Source organism: Eretmochelys imbricata, chromosome 5 (assembly GCF_965152235.1).
Source record: "Eretmochelys imbricata isolate rEreImb1 chromosome 5, rEreImb1.hap1, whole genome shotgun sequence".
Taxonomy (NCBI): domain Eukaryota; kingdom Metazoa; phylum Chordata; order Testudines; family Cheloniidae; genus Eretmochelys; species Eretmochelys imbricata.
The window spans coordinates 50,216,141-50,237,755 of NC_135576.1; the positions used below are offsets into that span (position 1 = coordinate 50,216,141).

Below are 21,615 nucleotides of genomic sequence, written 5' to 3' on the forward strand. Positions count from 1 at the left end.
ATTGCCTTGCCATGTGTGCTCCCTCTTCCACTTCAAGGCTTGCACTAGAGTGGGGGTTGTGGCCACTTTTACCACTGCAGTATTGCCTTCCACCTGCAGCAGACTCCACCAGCAAGTTGGCTTGGGTTATATTAAGCCAATAAGCGATTCTTAAATCTTGTAAATCTTACCCTCTGCCATACTCTCCATACATTTATTTTGGGGGTGGAGGAGGGAGATGTGTTAAATTCTCTTTATTAAAGAGATTGTGATGGTTTTTCTAGACTTTGCTAGTAAGTGTAGCCCATATGACACTTGCTTTTAAAAGAATTTCAAAGCACAGAACTAGGTCAGAAAGGAAAAGGCTGACTGGCTATACTGGAAACTCAGCAGTACTAGTCTCACCCATTAGCGATCACTGGAATCACCAGTGGGGGTTTTCATACAATTCAGAAACACACTTCATGCAGTTACTGAACACTTTGTGGCCTCAGTTCTGGTAGTCCTCTTGCTTTTAGCTGCTTCCACTGGGAGAACCTGTGAACAGTTTTGCAGCACAGTATGGTCTTGATCCAAAGCCCCTTGAAGAAGTCAGTGAAAAGACTCCCATTGACTTGAGTGGCCTTTGGATCAGACAGCTTTGCCTTTTTTTGGGTTGAGCTGTACTCTGGCCCAATATCAAGCTTGTGAGAAGCAGATACGTTCTGAGATCATTACTGGATGTTGGGGAATAAAAACAGCGTTTGTCAATTTTTGATTCTGTGAATTCAGAAAGGCTGGAAAATTGTGTATCGCATGGAGACCACTCAGTGTAACAGCTTCCCACAACTCCTCCTGTTCTCCGCTCCGGTTGTCTGAATTTAATTTTAAGAATTTTTTGTAAGATTGTCTAAAAACTCTAAAGAGAGAGTTTTCCATTGGCATAGGTCAGCATAGCTTCATGGTGTTACACTGGTGTAAATAAGAGCAGAATTGGGCCCTCTCACTCCCATTTTCTTTTTACTATTAATGCCGAGAGACTAGCTAAGTCTAGTCCCTGTTGTTTTTGGCAGTGTATATAGATAGGGTAAGATCTTGCAATATAAATGGAGAAGACAAAGTGGAAGAAAAGGATGATTTTTAAAGATAGGGAATGGAAGCACAGAGAGATGAAGGGACTTGGCCAAAGTCCGAGGATGGAACCAGGAATGGAATCTAGATCTCCTAGTTTCTGGTCCAGGGCCTTAACCATCACACCAGTCTCAGTCTTTCCAGACTGTACGAGATGTAGATGGAGACAATCAATGACCCTTAAGGTTAAAACATCAAGAGATGCTGTATATTTTTGTTTGCATTTAAGAAAACACTGCAAAAGTGAAGTCAGTTACTAAACAAAGTGAAGATTATTTTGTGGCTAGACACTTAAATGTGAACCAAAACAAATGTGTTAATGTTCTAATATGCATTGTGACTGCTGTACACTAAAGAATTTTTTTTATTTTAAAATCAGTTTATTGACAACATTTCTTCACGAGAAGAGGTGGATCAAGCTGAGTATTACCTTTACAAGTAAGCATCTTTTTGCCCAACCTGATCTTTAAATCAAAGTCCTTCCGTTTATAGGAATGACACTTTCCCCACTCATTGACTTGGATTTCTGTGTTTTAAAGCATGTATCTGTTGTTCTTATAACTTAGTTGAGGGACATTTTTATATTCTTGGTGCTGGTATGGATACCCTATTTCCTATCCTCTGGCAGTGGCTTCCATAGCAAGGGAGAGAGAATAGATTGGGAGGACTTCATAAATATTTTCCGCTGTTACTCACCCAGGTCTAACTAGGATCCTGCATTTAAAAAAAAAAAAAAGCCTCTCTTCAGATTACATTCTAAAGAAGAGATCAGCAGTCCAGAACAACAGTTACAGCTATTTGCTACTTATTTGAAAAAATGATAGATTTCCCATAGCTAATAAACTGGGATGTAGTTATTTGCATATACAGTTTGGCTGGTTATCACTATTTTAGACTTTAGTATGATTAACCTTTTAAGATGATAATAGAAATGTATTGTTTTGTCACGTGATTTGTTCTCAAAATGCATTAATAAGCAAGAAGCCAACAGTAAAGAGAAGTCTGTAATCCATGTGAAATTATAAATAAAACTCAATTATAACCTCATTTTCCCTTTTAAATTAAAATAAATGCACTAGCTTGAGGAAACTAGAGAAATAGTATTGGTCGGATCTGCTTTATTGTTCTGCACATTTCTCACTTAGGCTAGAGTTCACATGAAGGACACGTTTATAAAGAGATCTCTCTGCAGCTGGGAGGTTGTTAGAGAGCACGTGCACATTGCAGTGTTCAGCCAGCCAGTGCCATCAGGCATATAGGGAGCAGGGGAGTTAAAGAAGGAATAGCAACTTTAACTAGCACTCTCTCTTTTTGGGTAGTCACATCCTTAATGTTGTAAAATAGCTCTGTGCATTTAATTTTCCTTTTCTTTAAATATTAGTGGAAATGTTTAAAAAGGGAAGGAATGGAAAATATTTTTCTTTGGTGCTGTGTAAAGTTTACAGAATTGGTCCTATTTATGAGCAAATGGCTTGTAAATTTCATTATAACTAACCTGTTTGTGTCACTGGATGAATGCAGGTAAACAGAGGGCTCCCAAACCACCCACCATACAGCTCTCTTCCTTTTACTAACTAGAGTCTAAACCTGTATCAGTAATGGGGAACCTTTTCCACGGAGTGCCACTTCCTATGGCATTTGCCCTGCGCCCACTTCCAGGAGGAGGTGGAACTTCCAAAGGGATGGCTGATATCCCCCAACACAGGGCTGTCAAACTCATTCTGTGGAAAGGACCATATTATACTTTGACTCATGGGTTAATGGTACAAAGACCATGCTGCTTATCCACAGCAAATCTCACATGCAGAGATGTTAGAATATGGCTCATTAATAACTAAACCTTAACTTATTAGAGTTGCTATTGCATTCAGTAAGACTCAATGCTCGGTCTTTGAAGCAGTTTGTGTGTAGTTAGCGGATTTGTGCACAAAATTGCATTGTGCGCGAATTAGGAGTGCTAAAATAAGGGAGTGTGTTGAATCATGAGGATAGATGTGGCATGTATCAGGGGGACAAGTTTGTGTGTGTGGAGGGAGATGGAAAACAGGAGTGATATGGTGGAATGGGAATACACCACGTTGTCAAAAAAAAGGTTTAAAAAGCAGCACAACAAAGGAAAATGAGAATCAAGGAACTAGAACAAGGGAGATAGTGTTTAGGTTTAATGCCAACATTTAACCATGCTAATTCAACATTTTTGTGGTACTTCAAAACATGATTTACTATTATTATTCTCTCAATGTTTTTTGGGGGAAATAAAATACAGCCAGGCTGACAATACTTGAGCCAGAATTTTGATGACTAATATTTTAACTCTCAAAAAGGGAGCTGAGCAGCTTTGAAATAAAAATGCAAAATGACCCTCAGGTACAATTCCTATATTCCAGTTCTCATTTTCTACTTTTTCCACCTCCTGCAGACCCTTCATCACCTTACCATACTAATCTTTGCACCATCTTCTGTTCCATTTCCTATGCTTGGAATTTTTTCTTTTTTTGGCAAACAAGGAACCTCCTTCCTCTGCATTTCTTCTGCATGACCTTTCATCAATAACCCACTGTGTATTTGCTGTAGATTTATACCATCCCTCACTCGTGATGTTACATATACAGCTTACTTTAGCTAGAGGGTGAACCATTTATATGTGGTTGTGCTTGGTTTTACTGCCTATGCTTAAATTATTCTCCCATGCTCCCCTTCCTATATGTACAGAAAGGAAGACTCCATTTGTGGAAGTGGCCTTGGGGACACAGAAGAGAGGAGAGCCTCCTCAGTGCCCTCCTTCTCTCCCTCAACCCCGTCAGAGGCTCTGGAGTGTGAAGGGCCTGGGGCACCAACCTGGTCTCCATTGGATTTTCCTACCTCCCACCCAAAAAAATCCCAGTGGCACAGCAGAATAAATTACAGCAATGGAGTCTGCAATAATTAACACTTCCTCTTCCATGCTGCAGAACACTGCCCTCATGAAGGGAAACTTGAGGGCCCAGGGAGCATCGCTCCTGCAGTGGCAAACAGCAGTTCAGATGCCCTTGGCCACTGCATAGATCCTCTAAGACAGACCTTGATTGCAAAGGGGCTGCATGTTTAGGATGTGGAGCCCTGTCCCTTTTGCAGAGGAGCAGAGGTCTTTGGAGCAAAAATCTGAAGGAAATATACAGAGTTTTCACTCCCATTCTGTGGTTATTCCCGTATATGGGAGTACTAGACCTTTAAATTGTAAGCTGCATAGACAGGGACTTTTTGTACATTGCCAAAAACAGTGCACATTCAGTAAATACAGCGGCATTCCAGAGCATTGCTTAATATATTTAGTGAATTGAAATACAATATGCTTAATGTATTTAAGCCTATGTAACTTTATCTGCTTTAGAACTGTGGGGTCTCTAGCCATACCACAATATCCTGCGCTCTTAAGTATAGCTGTGCGGAAAAGACGGTGCTGAACTGTGGGGAATGCCAATAACAAGAAATCCCATTTCTAAGCATGGTGTCAGCTGCTTGCAATACTCTTGTTTTTGTTCTCTTTTCAATACCTTTTTTCTTGTTACCGTCCGACTTAAAATCCTTTAGTCTCCTAGCATCCCAACATGAGTTCTAATCAGAATTCAAAACACTTTGTCTGCATCAAAGGCAGACGATTTGCCCCACTTTGTCCTGTCTTACTGAACACTTTTCCTCAGTTCATGACTCATGTTCTCAGATGATATAAATATTAGTATATTGGGGCTGAATTTTTTGCTGTCATAACTTCATGGATTTAAGGCTTTATGCTAGCAGAGAATGACCCTTAGTGTATCATAGCAGTAACATGGAATTTTTACATGGAGACCCCTTTACAGGCGTTTTGTTGGTATTAAGCACACAACCATAAAGTTGAAGGTGAAAATGTGATCTATTACAAAGGTACCAATCCAGCATGCTACATCTACTGTAGATGAGTCAGCTTTAACAACAGTGTTGATCCGATATATGCCAGACTCAAAGGAGCAGGAACATGGATATACTGTGTAAGCACACAATTTCTGTGGAGTGGTGTATTAGCCCTGCTGGTCTGATATCAGGGTGGGGATATGAAACTTTGTCCTTTGAAAAATGAAGGCACTTCCATAGATTTGACTGTATTACAAGATTTAAAAAAAAAATCAGTATGTGATTATAATTGCAAAATAATGCAATATTGAACTAGAGAGCTTTTTATGTATTCTATTCTTATAGCTCTGCTGGTAGCAAATTACATTTTTTTTAAAACTTATTTTCAGCTCTCAAACCATTTCAGGACCACAAGTCTATAGATGCATAAAATTAACTTTGTTCCTCACAGTGCCAAAGTATCGATCTGATCTAATATTCCATGTTACAAAACAAGTTTCATCTGAAGTGAGCATGTACGCATGCATGCCTCTATTTGCTGCCACAGATTAGGTTAGATACTTTCCTACAAGTCAAGCAGTTGAAGCCACACATCATCCCAGAATGTTACTTAATAAAATGATCACAATGCATTAAATAGCAATTGCTCCTGCACCTTTGTCTAGGTGTATTATTTTTGCACTACTGTTATAGTTTCACTTCCTTTCTTTGTAGTGTATGCACATACTGGTATTTCATAATATATTGTAACATATTACCATGCAAACTAGGGACCTGGTCTTGTGAGATGCTCAATTCTTCCTTGAGGTGCCATGAAACCACACCTCCTATAGATTCCAATCTGGGTCATAGCAACATCGTAGGAGCCCTGGTCCCAACCTGGTCTTTCAGAGTTTGTACATTGCATTCCTGAGTTCATAAACTCTGCAGGAATCATTGTGGACTGGTAACCAGTCTCTAACCTTCAGGGCCCCGAGCACTTCAGCCAAAGTGTCTACAAATCTCACAATCTTCAGTGCTCAGTAAGAACCGAATGCTGCAATCCCTATTCACTTGAGTAGCTTCACTTAAATCACTGGAGCTGTTTGCATAAGTAAGAGGTGCAAGGCACCCTCACAGAAGAGTCTTTCACAGCATTCAGAAGTTGTCTTTTCCTCTAACACATAGTTTTTCAATTATCTGATCAACTCAGTCTAGCCCTGTACATTAGTTCTCCCTCAGACCTGGAGAATGTACTGAATTTGGAATTTCTAGATTACACATTCAATGTCCAAAAAAGGTAGACTAATTGCTTTTTAGGAAGTCAAGTTTTGAAGTTAACCGTTGAAGACCTGCAAATGGTTAAAACTGTGTGTGTGTAGGAGAACTCATGCAGACTTCAGGTGGAAAAACCCTTTTCTGGGGAGGCATCACTTTGCTCAATTAACAAGGTAAGATTCTTTCCTTTTATTAAGCTGTCATTTCTCAGACTCCAGAGCTGTTCAGCCACATGAGAAATCTAGCCAAAAAGTAGCCGTGAAATCCTTGCCCTGTTGAAGTTAATGACCATACTGCCATTGACTTCAGTAAGGCTAAGATTTCACCTCATGCTAATACTGGGTAACGGGGAGCATTAGGTAAATATTGTCACTCCCAATGAGGGATGGAAGTGAGTTGAAAATTAAGGACCAGATTCTCAGTGTAAATTGGCATAGCTCCATTGAAATTAAATGAGCAATGCCCGATTACACCAACTATGGATCTGGCTTTACGTGTCTTGAATCAGAGTGACTGAGGAAAAAAGGCTGTTTTTATACCAGAGGGGAAATACTCAATATAGAATAGGTTAGGTACATTTTCTTGTCACATACTCAGATAGCTATTTGTTGCCATACTTGCAAAAAATAAAACATCTTTTTCCTGCCAGCATCCCAAAACATTTTGTATAGTAGATTAAATCAGTAACAGTTTGAAATGCAACATAAGAGGCATTTTACAGTCAAATCTTGAGATGTGCTGATCACTTCTGATGCCTGTGGAAGTCACTGGGAATTACTAACCATTTTAGGTGACAATTTCCTAATTCAAAAAGTGGTGCAGCCAACCCAGAGAATTCTATATTAGACTTTGTCCTAACTGATAGAGGAACTGAACACAGAACTAAAAATTAATGGTAGCTCAGGTATAAGTAATCATGACAATCACATTTACATTGTGCAAGCAGAATCTAGTCCAGATAAATATATATCCTTGATACTTTAATAGGGCCAGTTTCAAAATTGACCCAGATCAGCTGGAAGGAAGAATTTAATCAGAAAAATGTGAATGATAATTGGGACTCCTTTAAGAACCCCTTACTAGATGTCTCAAAAGCCACAAATCAAGGAAGAAGGCCATACTAATTAAAAATAGACTTGATTTAGAGAGGAAGTGAAGGCAGCTGTAAAAATAAATAAAAACAAATGGAAGAAAAGGGGAAGTTGATAGTAATGAACATAGATTAGAAATTAGGGGTTGTAGAAAACTAATAAGGGAAGTAAAGGGACACAAGAAGTCTATGGCCAGCAGAGTTAAGGACTATAAGAGGCATATTTTAAAAATTAGAAACAAAAATAATCCTGACAATGGTATTGATAAATTACTAGATGCAAATAATAGAATTATCACTAACATTACAGAAAAGGCAGAAGTGTTCAATAAATGTTTGTTCTATATTTGGGGGGAAAGCAGATGAAAGTCTCAGTGATAACACTCTTTCCCTTTCACTATTGTCTCTAGAGGATGGTAAATAGTAGCTACTAAAGTTAGATATTTTTAAAATCAACAGGTCCAGAGAACTTGAATCCAAGAGTTTTTAAAGAGCTGGCTGAGGAGATTGCTGGATCTCTAATGTTGATTGTCAATAAATCTTGAATCATTTGGGGAAAAGGTAAATAGGCTGACCCAGGTAATTATAGGCTTGTCAGTCTGACATCAGTTTTGGGCAAGATAACAAAGCAGTTGATACAGGACTATTTTAATAAAGAATTAACAGAGAGTAATATAATTAATGCAAATCAACATGTGTTTATGGAAAATAGATCCTGTCAAACTAGCTTGCTTTTTTTTTTTAAATGAGATTAGAAGTTTGGTTGATAAAGGTAATAGTGTTGATGAAATAAACTTGGACTTATGTAAGGTGTTTGACTTCATACCACATGACATTTTGATTTTAAAAAATCCTGGAATAAGATTAACATGGCACATATTAAATGGATTAGAGATTGCCTAACTGATAGATTAGGAAACTAAACAGGGAATCAACACAGAGTGGGTGTGTTTCCCAAAGGGTCCCAGTTCTTGGCCTTATGCTATTTAACATCATCATCAGTGAATTGGAAGAAAATATAAAATCACAATAAAGTTTGTAGATGACCCCAAAATTGGGAAAGTGGTAAATAATGAAGAGGACAGGTAATTGATTCTGAGCGATCTGGATCACTTCATAAACTGGGTAAATGTATACAACTAGGAACAAATAGCGTAGGCCATACTTACAGGATGGGGGACTCTATCCTGGGAAGCAGTGACTGAAAAAAGATTTGGGGCTCATGTTGGATAATCAGTTGAACATAAGCCCCTTGTGACACTGTGGCCAAAATGTGATCCTGGGATGCATGAACAGGAGACCATTGAGTAGGAAGAGGGAGGTTATTTTACCTCTGTATTTGGCACTGCTGCAATACTGTGTCCAGTTCTGCTGTTGATAATTTAAAAAGCACGTTGATCAATTGGAGAGGCTTCAGAGAACAGCCGCAATAATGATTAAAAAACATGTCATACAGTGATAAAATAAATAGATTTAGCTCCTAGAGTCTAACAAAGATAAGGTTAAGGGGTGACTTGATTAGTCTATAAGTCCTACATGGGGAACAAATATTTATTAATGGGTTCTTCAGTCTAGCAAAGAAAGGTATAACATGATTCATTGGCTGGAAGTTGAAACTAGATGAATTCAGACTTGAAATGGGCACACAGTTTTGACAGTTAGGGTAATTAACCATTGAAATATGTAACAGGTTCACTCACCCTTGAGGCGCGCCTCCTTAATTCTTCAGGAGTCTGATGCCCCCCTCCTTCACTCGCTTGCCCCATACTCAGCCTCTCACTCTGGACTCAGTCGCTCCCTCTCAGCAATAGCCCTCTGGCCAGGTCACTCTAGTCCTTCCATTCCAGGGTAGGAAAGTCCCAGTCTTCCTATCCACTGCCCAGTCTGTGCTGCTTGCCCAGTGGCCAGTAGGGGAACCTGGGCTTGCCCACTACTCTGGGTTCCAGCCTAGGGACTCTGCCTAGCAACTAAGGTCTGTGCAAGTTCTGACCTTGTTGCTGTTTTCCTGGGCCTTTTCCTACCTTTCTTCCCTATCTTCTGGCCCTTTAGGTTACCACTGGGGCTTCCTCTTCTCCATGTGGCTACTTCCCCCCCGGGCTCTTGTTAGTGTCTATTATCAAAGGAAGGATCCTAGGGCTTACTCTCCTTCTAGACCTCTTCCTTGTACCTAGCTGCCTTCCTTTTTCTCTAAGGAGTGACTGCAGAGCTCCTTCTTGCAGCCTTCTCTTACTACCAGTTTCCTCTCTTTATAAGCTTATCCCAGCTAGGCTTCCTAAGCCCTTGTGCCTGATCAGGCCCCAGCTTTCCTCCAGGTGCAGCCTATAAAGTTAATTGGCCTCTTCTAACCAGCTCTGCCTTGGGTGGACAACCCATTATGGAATAATTTGCCAAGGGTGGTGGTGGATTCTCCATCACTGACAGTTTTAAAATGAAGATGGGATGCTTTTCTGAAAGATCTGCTATGGGACTTATTTTGGGGAAGTTTTGTGTCCTGTGTTACACAGGAGGGCAGACTAGATGATCACAATGGTACCTTTTGGCTTTTGAGTCTATGAGTTGCTGCAGCAAGTCTCAGGATTTGGCTCTTTTCCCAAAGTTAAAGTGGAGTGCATTCAATATCAGTCTGAAGGTTATTTCAGAGCCTGGACTCATAACAGCCAAAAGCCCTACTGGAGACAGATTGTGAATCATATTTTAGAAATTTTAAGAGATGAGCCACAGACAAAATAAAGTTGCAGCCAAAAAACGTAGAGAGCTAGTAGTTCAGATGAATATAAATGAGCAAGACATGAGATTCAGAAAAACATTTTTAAGAGACAGAGATGTGTCCAGAAGCCAAATCAGACATCTAACAACGGGCAAAATATATTTGAGACTTAAGCCCTATCCAGCTACCATTGAAATGACCATCTGCTGCCATAACACCCTCGGAGGACTATAGGGAGCCAGTATAAGGCAGAGCAGCCTCAGGTGAGCACAAAACACACACAAAGCCACCCCCACTCCAGAATTGCACTGAGTTGCTCCTAGGTTAGCATAGGGAGTTTGATCATCTTATTTGCAAGATCTGTGTAAACTATATAATCGCTTACTTAAGAAACATTCATAAGCTAGTGCTTACTACTGTCAAAGTTTGACTCAGACTCACAATTTATCAGACCACTCTGTTTTATTAGCAAAGCTGCTCTGCTAATACATTTAGAAGTGAGCCCCCCGAGTGGGGCTTGTGTCTCTTAATTTATACAGTTTTTTGGAGAACAAGTTACAGAGAAGTTACAGACAAAAGAAGAAAAAGATTTTAGTCACCACCCTTCGAGATCCCTGAGACCAGTCACGTATCTTAACAATCTCCTTTAACAGCTTCCAATTAACTAATTGCCCTTCACACCTTCCATTCTGATGCCTACTTCTTAGACGTGCTGGCTCTATCTTAATTGCTTCTCCATTCAAAAGCTAACTGTCCCTATGTGTGCGCCCTCAGATACTTTGTAACATGTTTTGGCATGCCCTCTCATATACAATGTATCCAGCATGTCCCTTTATACAACGTTATACAATGTTATACTTCCACACTACCTGCCAACTTTCATGGTTCCTTTACAGTATCAAGTAATTTTTTTTCCATTTACTTTTTGTGGCAAACAAAACATAGATGTAAAACAAAGATGATACACTGAATTAATACAACTGTATTGTATTAATATTCAAGGAGCTGACAGGAGATATTTGAGCCATTAGTGATTTTCTTTGAAAAGACATGGAAGACAGGAGAGATTCCATAAGACTGGAAAAGGGAAAATATAGTGCCAATCTATAAAAAGGGAAATAAGGACAACCTGGGGAATTACGGACCAGTCAGCTTAACTTCTGTACCGGAAAGATAATGGAACAAAAAATTAAGCAATTAATCTGCAAACACCTAGAAGATAATAAGGTGATAGGTAACAGTCAGCATGGATATGTCCAAAACAAATTGTGTCAAACCAACTTAATAGCTTTCTTTGACAGGGTAACAAGCCTTCTGGATGGGGGAAAGCGGTAGATGTGGTATATCTTGACTTTATTAAAGCCTTTGATACTGTCTCGCATGACCTTCTCATAAACAAACTAGGGAAATGCAACCTAGATGGAGCTACTATAAGTTGGGTGCATAATTGGTTGGAAAACCATTCCCAGAGAGTGGTTATCAGTGGTTCACAATCATAATGGAAGGGCATAACAAGTGGAGTCCTGCAGGGATCAGTTCTGGGTCTGGTTCTGTTCAATATTTTCATCAGTGATTTAGATAATGGCATAGAGAGTACACTTATAAAGTTTGTGGACGATACCAAGCTGGGAGGGGTTGCAAGAGTTTTGGAGGATAGGGTTAAAATTCAAAATGATCTAGACAAACTGGAGAAATGGTCTGCATTAAATAGGATGAAATTTGAAAAGGACAAATGCAAAGTACTCCACTTAGAAAGAAACAATCAGTTGTGCACATACAAAATGGGAAATGACGGCCGAGGAAGGAGTACTGCAGAAAGGGATCTGGGGGTCATAGTGGATCACAAGCTAAATACAAGTCAACAGTGCAACACTATTGCAAAACAAGCAAACATTCTGGGATATATTAGCAGGAGTGTTGTAAGCAAGACATGAGAAGTAATTCTTCCACTCTACTCCACAATGGTTAGGCCTCAACTGGAGTATTGTGTCCAGTTCTGGGTTCCACATTTCAGGAAAGATGTGGACAAATTGGAGAAAGTCCAGAGGAGAGCAACAAAAATTATTAAAGTTCTAGAAAACATGATCTATAAGGGAAGATTGAAGAAATTGGATTTGTTTAATCTGGAGAAGAGAAGATTGAAAGGGGACATAACAGTTTTCAAGTACATAAAAGGTTGTTACTAGGAAGAGGGAGAAAAATTGTTCCCCTTAGCCTCTTGAGAGTAGGATAAGAATCAATGGGCTTAAATTGCAGCAAGGGAGGTTTAGGCTGAACATTAGGAAAAACTTCCTAACTGTCAGAGTAGTTAAGCACTGGAATAAATTGCCTAGGGAGTTGTGGAATTTCCATCATGAAGAGCAGGTTAGACAAATACCTATCAGGAATGGTCATAATACTTAGTCCTGCCATGAGTGCAGGGGACTGGACTAGATGACCTCTCGAGGTCCCTTCCAGTCCTGTGATTCTATGATTCCTATTGATTTTGACAAAGAAGAGATAAAAATTACATTGAATTCAGTGACAGTTTAAAGAGGATGACCAGCAGGTTGAATTTAGAGATTAAAGCAGGCTTTAGAAACTACAGTTCTTGGAAAAGTGGCAGGGAGGTGAATTGGCCCATATATTTTCAGATGTCTGGGGAAGAGTAGACACAGAAGCAATGTTTTAATTTTTGAAGGATGGAAAGTGGTTGCTCAAAGACCAGTAGGTAAGATATTCTAAAAATCAGCTAAGCATGTCTTGCAGGCCAATAGATTTCTTTCTTTGTCCAGTAATAAAGAAGTTTAAAAATTTAAGTGTTATGGCTGGCACTCACCCTTGAGCATCCCCAAGAGTGGGGTGTCTTCCTTCATGCCCTCTGATGGCCTGGAGTGGAACTGCAGGTACATCACTGCCACGGTGAGCTTTCAGTGAGGCTTTGATGCAGTGAATAGTGCCCCTTCAGGGGTCTGATTTATTTAGTTAGAGGCCAAACACGGTACATAAACAAGCCTTCACCCCAGCGTCACTTCTCTTCCTACAGGAAAAAAAGGCTTATGGTGCAAATAGAACAAAATAATGTTTTAGTATACTTTATAACGGCACTGATAAGCCCAAGTTACAGCTTAAAAATTTGCTGAGTTGACATTTTAGGTTAGTATCCTCTCTCCCTGGAATGGGAAACTAAGGAGAATAACTTCTGAAAGTGAGACATTTAAAATATGCCTACATGGGGAACAAATATTTAACAAATATTTAAAAGTATGCTCTTCAGTGTAGCAGAGAAAGTCTAACCTGATCCAGTAGCTGGAAGTTGAAACTAGACAAATTCAGACTGGGAATAAGGCTGTACATTTTTAATGGTGAGAGTAATTAACCATTGGAACAATTTACCAAGTGTTGTGGTGGATTCTCCATCACTGGCAGTTTTTAAATCAGTATTGGATGTTTTTCTGAAAGCTGTGCTCCAGTAATTATTGAGGGAATTGCTATGGCCTGTGTTATACAGGAGATCAGACAGATCACAATGGTCCCTCCTGACCTTGGAATCTATGAAACCCTTAAAGCAGTGTAGTAAAACTGGCCAATTAAGACCGCCTGGTATTTATTAATGCTGTTTGAATAGTGATCACTTGTAAAGCTGTATGCTCCAAGATAACATGCCCACAGCATCTGTGCTGGAGTGAGGCCAGATGCATTTCCTTTGCTTCTCTGAAGCAAGCACTCCAACCATTATGTGCAGCTATTGGCAGACGCTCAATCACTTATTTTCCCTTCTTTCTACCAACCCCATCTCTTCATCCCAAAATAATAAATCCTACAGCTTTCCTGTGACAAACATCCTCCTCAGTGACAGCACCAGAGTCCACTCACCTCCCAAAACCTTGTCCCCTTCAAATGCTAAGTGTCCCCAATTCAACCCACTCAGCTATCAATTTCTCTCTATTGTGCTATGCCAGATATAAAATATTTGAAGCCCAGAGATTCTGCAAAACAGAAGCTTGGTCCTCTCTGGAGGAGGGCCACCACGGCCTTTTTCTGGTGTATGTTTCCATCTTCACCCTCTAACTGTCCATGGATGGGATGTGGGCCCCCTCAGTATGTTCCTGTTAGAATTTGTGGCCCTTGCTTCCCGCACTGTTATAACTGACCAGCTCTGGTGAAGTACCTCACATATATGCTTAGTGCGCGAGATCCTCAGGTCCACTGACGTCAATGGAGCTATGCTATGTCTGGTTACAGTTGTTTAGGATTTGGTCCAGAGTGTTTTTAGGGGGCCCTTGCACACTTTCTTTGGTCATTGTAATTTGGATTAGAAGCGTTTATTCAAAGCACTTCAGAGAGCAGTTGATGGAATCTTCTGTTTTCTCAGCTGTAAACTCAGATGCAAAAGGTATGTCCTTTGTCATTTCTCTTTCTGGAAAAAAAACATGAATGGAGTTTTGGATTTTGTTCTTTTAAGTCTAGATCTCCTCAAACTGAAAGGGTTCAGATTTTGGCAATTGGTTTTGTAAGTAGGTACATGCCCTTGAATAATACACTTTTCCAAGAATTGTAGTTTCTAAAGCCTGCTTTAATCTCTAAAGTCAACTTGCTGATCATCCTCTTTAAACTGTCACTTATTTCATTGTGATCTTCCTTTGTCTTCACTGCAGTTCTCATTAACTTTTTACCAAGGGAAAAAGACGTTTTCTTACTCCATTCTAATTGTCATTTTGCTGTTCAGCTGTGCTGGAAATGAAGCTTAGGGAATGATTTTAGGACTTGCTTCTTGGACAGGTGAAGTCCAAGCCCATCAAGGCTATCACAGGTTGCGTTTTCTGGATCACTTTGAATGAGGTTAGTAAAGATGTAGGAAGGGTACATTCTGTAAAAGCAGCCAGGCTGGGGAAAGGTAGAAGGAAGGCAGGGCTGTATAAAAATCAAAGGACTTAATAGTGTCAGGCCTATTATGTGTTGATTTGGGTGTATTGTAGTGGAGACACAGGCAGGCAGGAAGAGGGAATCCTGAGGGATAGTTGGTTGGCATGTATTTAGTTGCTCTAGGTATGCCAGCCAGTTTGGGAAGGAACTACATACTGACCATGTACAGTGGAGGAGCAGTCTGCCACCTGGCTGGGCAAGTGAAGAGGCAGTCCAGGTGTGGGAGGTGGTGGGGAAAGGAGGTAGAGCCATACGAAAAGAAAGTGAGCATCATGGTGGAAGTGCTGCACTTGTAATATTTCTGAACTGTTCTGATATGCCACCAAATTATGAATTGGGCAAGGGGGCTACTATATAAAATAGTATGGTCTATTAGCACACATTGTGTTGTTTGGCCTTGGTGTAAGATGGACAAAAACGTGTCAGAAAAAGAGAGGTGGGCAAGGTGCCATGGCTGGGGTTCGTGTGTCCTGCAACTAGCCAAAACTAAAAGGATTTTAATGAATTTAAAAGATATTTGGTGTCTTTCTTTTCTGAGGCTGCAGATTTTCTCTTTTGCCATCATGAAGATTCTCTTTAAAAAGATGAAAGAAGATGATCCTGGTTCTGTTACGATCATTATCCCTCTACCACTGCTAGTAGCTATTCTGATTGATTTTGTTGCACTTTTCAAGTTACTATAGTAGAAATAAATAATAATGTCCATAGGCCCCAATCAGGGCTAGGGCCCCATTTGTGCTCTCTGTCTAGATCGTCACAGTATTTAAAGGTCATACAAAAACTTAGAAAGACATGTTGCCTGCCATGAACATCTTAAAATGTTCACCTGAGTATCCATTGGAATATGGCGTTATTGCATTATAAAGGAAGACTACACCTCTTCATGCTCCACCAAACTACTATTTTGCAATGGGCGCACACACCCGGATGGCTTCCTTTATCCAGGCAAAAGATTGTAGCTCCTAACTTAATTTTAGGATTTTATTAATCTGTTTGGAAAGCCACGGTTCTTTGGGGGTTTTAAAAGAGCCTGCCTGGAAAATAAATCAGTGCCAGTAACTGTTTTGATTCACCAGTGCATAATATTTTAGCTGTGATCACAGGCACAGGAATGTGATAGGCACACATGTAGTACTTTCGCCCGTTCTGCCTGTCTGCTCTGGTTTTGTATGCAATGGGTAACATGACATTTATAAGCTTTATGCACGATGAACGCTTCAGAAAGCTGGATGCTTGTAAATGTCAGTTCACTGTCTGAATGCAAGAGCTGAGTAAGCCAGCACAGTGGGGTGGAATAGCATTGCATGCGCACACTTGCACCATGTTCTGATGCTCATCAGCAATCACAAACCCAACAGGTGGGTCATATTTTCTGACTACCAAACTTGACAGTGTTCATTTTCGAATGGGAAAGGAAAGGACAATAAAATATCCCCCGGCATTTTCAAGTCATTTGTCTGAGCTTTGAGCCACACAGCCTAATTGAATGAACATGGGAACTACGCAGCTTGGAAAAACCAACAGCTCTGACCATTTATCCAGTAATATATACAGAACTTCAAGTTAGGTTCTTGCTGTCTCTTTTTAAACAAAAGCCTTGACTTTTTTTTTTTTTAAAGAACTGTGTAAAATGCAAAACTAGCCATATTCCTTGTATAAGTATGCTTGTTAGATTAAATTCAATATTTGATAAGGAAGTACTGGCATATTAAGCAGTTGCTGTAAATCCAAGAATGTAGTGTTTCCCCACCCCACCATTAGTAAATTAGTTACAATACATATCTGTAAGTTGTATTAACTGTGACTTACTACTGACTTTAGGGCATTTACCTTTATTCCCTCCCCCCCCCCCACTATTCTTTTGGGGAAAAATGCTTCGACCAGCTCTATCATTATTAATTGTTTAGTATTCACAACAAGTTTGGCACGGCACAGTACAGTAATAAAGACAGCCCCTGTCCCCAAAAAATTAGAGAAGGCTAGGCACACAGAAGACAGGATGTACTGGGAAATCTTCAGGTTGGCTAACATAGTTTGGATGCAGGGTTGGATTGTTTGTTTTTTTTTGTTTTTGATGAACTCAAGGTTTGGGTTTTGTTTGGTAACTGAATAAAAGAGGCTTAAATAGATGAGTGGTTTGTAAAGAAGGAGATACAAATAGATTGTTATCATCAAATCCTTAACTAGACTGCATATTACTTCATAGCATCCAACAGGATGGTAGGTGCTGTATAAGAAATGGATGGTCTGAGTCCTTCAAAGCTGACATCTGGACATCAGACATGTCACAAAAAGTGATGTGACAAACAGCAAAGAGGAGATACAGGTGGAAAGATGTTACTACCGTAAAATCATGCAGTTGTTGAGATTGATCTAATTTTAAAATAAAGACTGTGATGAATGTTATTGACTCACTTATTGGCAGAATCACAAAAAAAGGGAGTTTTCAGAAGGATTTAAATGAGGAAATGCTAATTGCCTGTCAGGCTAGCTCACAAACGGTGCTCTGAACGTAGAGGCTGGAAAAAAAAGCATGGAGGTGTTAGCGGGAGAGTTGGATTAAAGGAGTGCTCTCCATGGGCAGAGTGGGAGCAAGGTGATAAGAGATGAGGCTGGATAAGTAGGGAGTGGCAAAATTATATATGGCCTTGAAGTCAAGGACAAGAAGTTACAATTGATACCAAGGAAAAGGGGAGGGCTAGTGGAGAGATTCATAGGGGTTAGTGAGGTCAGAGGAATGTTTTAATTTTAGCAGCTGGATTCTGGATGGACCGGAGAGAGGAAGACACTGTGGATGTTGGGGAGGCTGGAAAAGAGGGGGTTGCTGCACAGTAAGTAAGCGGGGAGCTGATTGGAGCATGCATGAGATTTTTTGTAAGCAGGACAGAAAGGCTGGATCTTCAAAATGTTGTGGAGAACCAGCAAGACTAAGTACAGCCTGGATGCGGGAGGCGAATGAGAGGGACAAGTCAAAGATGATTGCCAGATTATAGACATGAGCGGCATGAGGGGAGGTGGTAACGTTAACAGTATCAAAGAAGGAAGAGGAGAGAGGTGAACCCATTATCCGGAGCTATAGTACAATATGGCCTTGACAATATTGTACAATGTAATATTGTTCAGTTAATAGTATAATAAGGCTTTTCTACTTCACTTATTATACATGATAAACCTTAGACATGACTGTAATGCTGAGATACAGCACTGATTCAAGGTAAGCAGCCCAGTAGCAGCCTTCAGAGAGTGTGGTCAGATAAGGATTTTGTCTCCATGAGTGAATTTTTCTCTGTATTCCCATAGGTGGGAAGCCTCAGGATCTACTAACAATGCGCTAACATTTTACATTTTGGAAATAGCTGCCAATTTGTGGCCAAAACATCAAATGAGCCTGAATCAATTGGTCAGTGTTGTGTGTGCATTTAATATGAAAATCTCATTTGTATTCCTTAGCAGTTCATCTCATTCATTCTAGCTCTGACACCACTCTATTGATGATGAATTCAGGTAGCAATGCATAATGGAATCAGATTGTCATAGTGAAGAATTGTGAGTACAGAATAGTAAAGTAAAACCATGTTCATCTGCCACATGGACTCTTGTTCTGAGATGTGGAGCAGGGACAGGGAAATGGTATCACCCACTTTGGGTTAAAACATTTTGAAATGAATGATCATTGCGGTGAATTTTTAAATTTGGAAATTGGTTCGTGCCAGTGCTACTTAAAATTTTGTGGCAGCAATTGTGAAGTTCACCCCTGAAAGGTTAAATCATCTTATAAAATCTGTTCAGTAGTTACGTTGTTGCAGCACTGCCCTTTTTTGTTTTCTGCCTCTGGGGCATCTGGTCTGAAAGTGAACGACACTGCAGAATAAATGGCTTGGTCTCAGAACGCATTAATTAAAGTTTCTGGTACAGAAGCCAGAAGAAAAGGTTGCTGCGTAATCTGCATGGATTCAGTTTTGCCCCTGTGATATTCAAGTGTGTAAGTAATTGTGGCAAGCGGCACAGTTCAAACTAGCATCCAGTCTGTGCCAGAAAGAAATTATGTGAAGTATTTGTAATTTGAATAGAATAAGCAGATTTCGCAACACGTCTGTTACAAAGTGAAGGCTTTCTAGGTGAGCTATATATTAGCCACCATTAAAAAGTCAGTATTTACAAGTGCTTCCCACAATAATTTATTGCAGTTTTTTCTGTTCTTGGAATAGAAGGTCATGGTGGTAATGCAGTATTTGTTGGCAATATTTTCTTTTTAATGGCACCCACAGTGTATTATTTTATAATGTGAAATGGAAAGGCATATGGTAGTGGTCTGAACATGGGACTGGAATCCTGGAACCCCAAGTTTTAATCCAAACTCTGGCACAGATTCTTTCTTTGGCCTTAAGCAAATTATTTAATGGTCCTGTCAGCTTGAAATTTTTAGGTATAGACCATTCCTAAGTTAAAACAAACTAGGTACCTTTTAGTTCACCCCAGCAGTGTCCACAACGGGGAGTCAAAGCATGGCATGCTAGTGTGCGCTACAGTTCACACCCCATAATCTAACCTGTGGGACCATGTAGACATAGCCCTTAGGCCTTCCTTTCCTCCTGCGAGGCAGCACAGCTTTTGTTAGCACAAAGTAAAAAGTAGGCCATCACTTGTAAAACTCATTTTTTAAGATTAAAATGAGCAAAACTTTTCGAAGCAGCTAAGTATGGAGGGTTGGCCATAGGCTGAAATATTGGCAATCTGAGCAAATAACAAGCAAGGAGCTGAAAAATAAAGCTGTCATTCTCAAAAATGAGGTCATTTGATAGCTAGTGCTTGAGTAATACAGCATTTGAAACATACCTTTTTGACACTCTCTGTAAATTAACAATAACTTTCAATATGAGATTAGCAGGGGCAGGGAGTGGATTTAATTGGCTTGTTGCCAGTTTTGGGAAGGCTTCCTCTCTCTCTCTCTCTCTAATTGTATAATGAGCCCAGATGGGAAGGTGATGACTGCAATAGAAAATTTAAGTACGTTTTCAACAACATGTTTACTTGTTTTTGAAAAATGTATCTGGCTGATAACTTGTGTGCCAAGTTTCAGACAAATGGAGAATCAGTAAGGACGGTGACGAGCATCCAGAAAGGCTGAGTGACTAAAAGGGCAGAAGGAAAAAGTTTTACTTACATTTGCTGTAGTTTTATAGCCTTTGTGTCTAATTAATTTTCAGAGATACGCAGATACGCAATGGCGCCGTACAACTGCTCTTTTGTCAAACCTTAAAACAAACCTTAAAACAAATAAGTTTTAGCCTGAAACTTTGAAATTGCTGAGATTCAAAGACCTCCCCAAAGCAAGAACTCTAAAGTGTTGCTCAGCTCATAATTTTATAACCTGTATTTCCATGCCAGTATACTAGGGGAAGATATAATTAATGCAAGTGTTGGTTGTAAATTAGACTTTATTATGGTTGCACTGGGGACTAAGGAAGGCACTAGAGATTATCTTCTGGTAGAATTGCTATAGCAACAGCTCACCCCATCATGCTCCATGTTTTCCTGAGCGTATCGTTCTCTGCATCCTAACACTAGATTATTAGTGGCATTTGTATTCAAATCTGGTCATTTTCAACTGTAAAAGCCCAGAAGTATTTTTAAGAGGCAGAATTCCTAGGAGCTGTGTCCTTCATTGTCAGTAAGATTTTTTTGTGTTAAGAAAAGGCTTTCCCCATTTACTTACTTAACTGCTGCACCTCAAAGGAGTTTCAGCTTCATGATGAAAGTTCTTCATACCCGTGGCAAGAAATTCTGATTTCTTCTCTCCTCCTATCCCCTTTTCTTTTCTGTTAGGATTGAGAGAGAGGGAGATGTGCAATCAGATACTCTGTTCATCCTAAGGACTGGGGAGAATAGGGCCAGTATTTTAAAGTGTTTGTTGGGTCTCTGTCTTTCATCGGGGGTTTATCCTTGAGCAACAAGGAGTGAAACTAATCTCTTTCTAATGCATCTTTCTGTCCTGCTGAGAATCTGAAAAAGTAAAATCCAAAAGATGTTTGTTCATTAGTTTTTGTTCAAATGTAAAAAAAAAAATTAAAACACTGATAAAATAATTGACTTACATTCTACAGGAAACTAGGCTAAATGCCATCTTCTGAGTTTATTAGCAGTGTTTACACTTCCCCAGTGCTTTTCTTCTGTAGGCTCCCAAAGTGCAATATAAACTGCACAGCAAACAATTGGGAGACACGGCTTTAACTCAGTCACCTCAACTGCGTTAAAGGCAATATGTCTTGTCTGTTCTAGACTTTTTAAAGCATGTTAGTTAGCACCTTTAAATCCTGGTCTAGACAATGCCTGAGTCTGAAGAACTGTTATTCTGGGTTATGAAAAACACCCACAGTCCCTTAATCAAAATCATATTGAGGAGGACTTGAGGCATGATGAGAACCTTGTTTTGAGAACCGAACTTTTGTTGATGCATCTTAAGACTATCGCTAGTGTATTGTTTCATATTGTTCTGAAGAGATGTGGCCATTAGAAGATTCTGGAGGAACTGCAGTAACAGCCAGGGGAGTTTTCCATCAATTGAGAAAGTATCAAATCCTGAAGGGGGGCACCTTGTGTGTTCTCCCTGTTGGGCTTTGCTGCAGGTTCTAGAACTGCTGCTGTTACTATTTCTTTTCTAATGCTGCTTTTGTGTATTTTTATGAAAACACAGCAT

At 39.9% G+C, this 21,615-nt stretch overlaps 1 protein-coding gene across 3 annotated transcripts in view; it reads left to right on the forward strand.

The window, feature by feature from the left end:
• Positions 1 to 21,615, forward strand: part of MRPS27 (mitochondrial ribosomal protein S27) — a 61,057-nt gene that overhangs the window by 14,662 nt on the left and 24,780 nt on the right. For 2 of the 3 annotated variants that reach the window (XM_077817085.1, XM_077817088.1), the window contains exons 4-5: positions 1,469 to 1,527; positions 6,321 to 6,389. In XM_077817085.1, coding sequence (XP_077673211.1) covers positions 1,469 to 1,527; positions 6,321 to 6,389 — 128 coding nt within the window. The remainder of the gene's footprint in view (positions 1 to 1,468; positions 1,528 to 6,320; positions 6,390 to 21,615) is intronic. The other variant, XM_077817087.1, reaches the window with a different exon arrangement.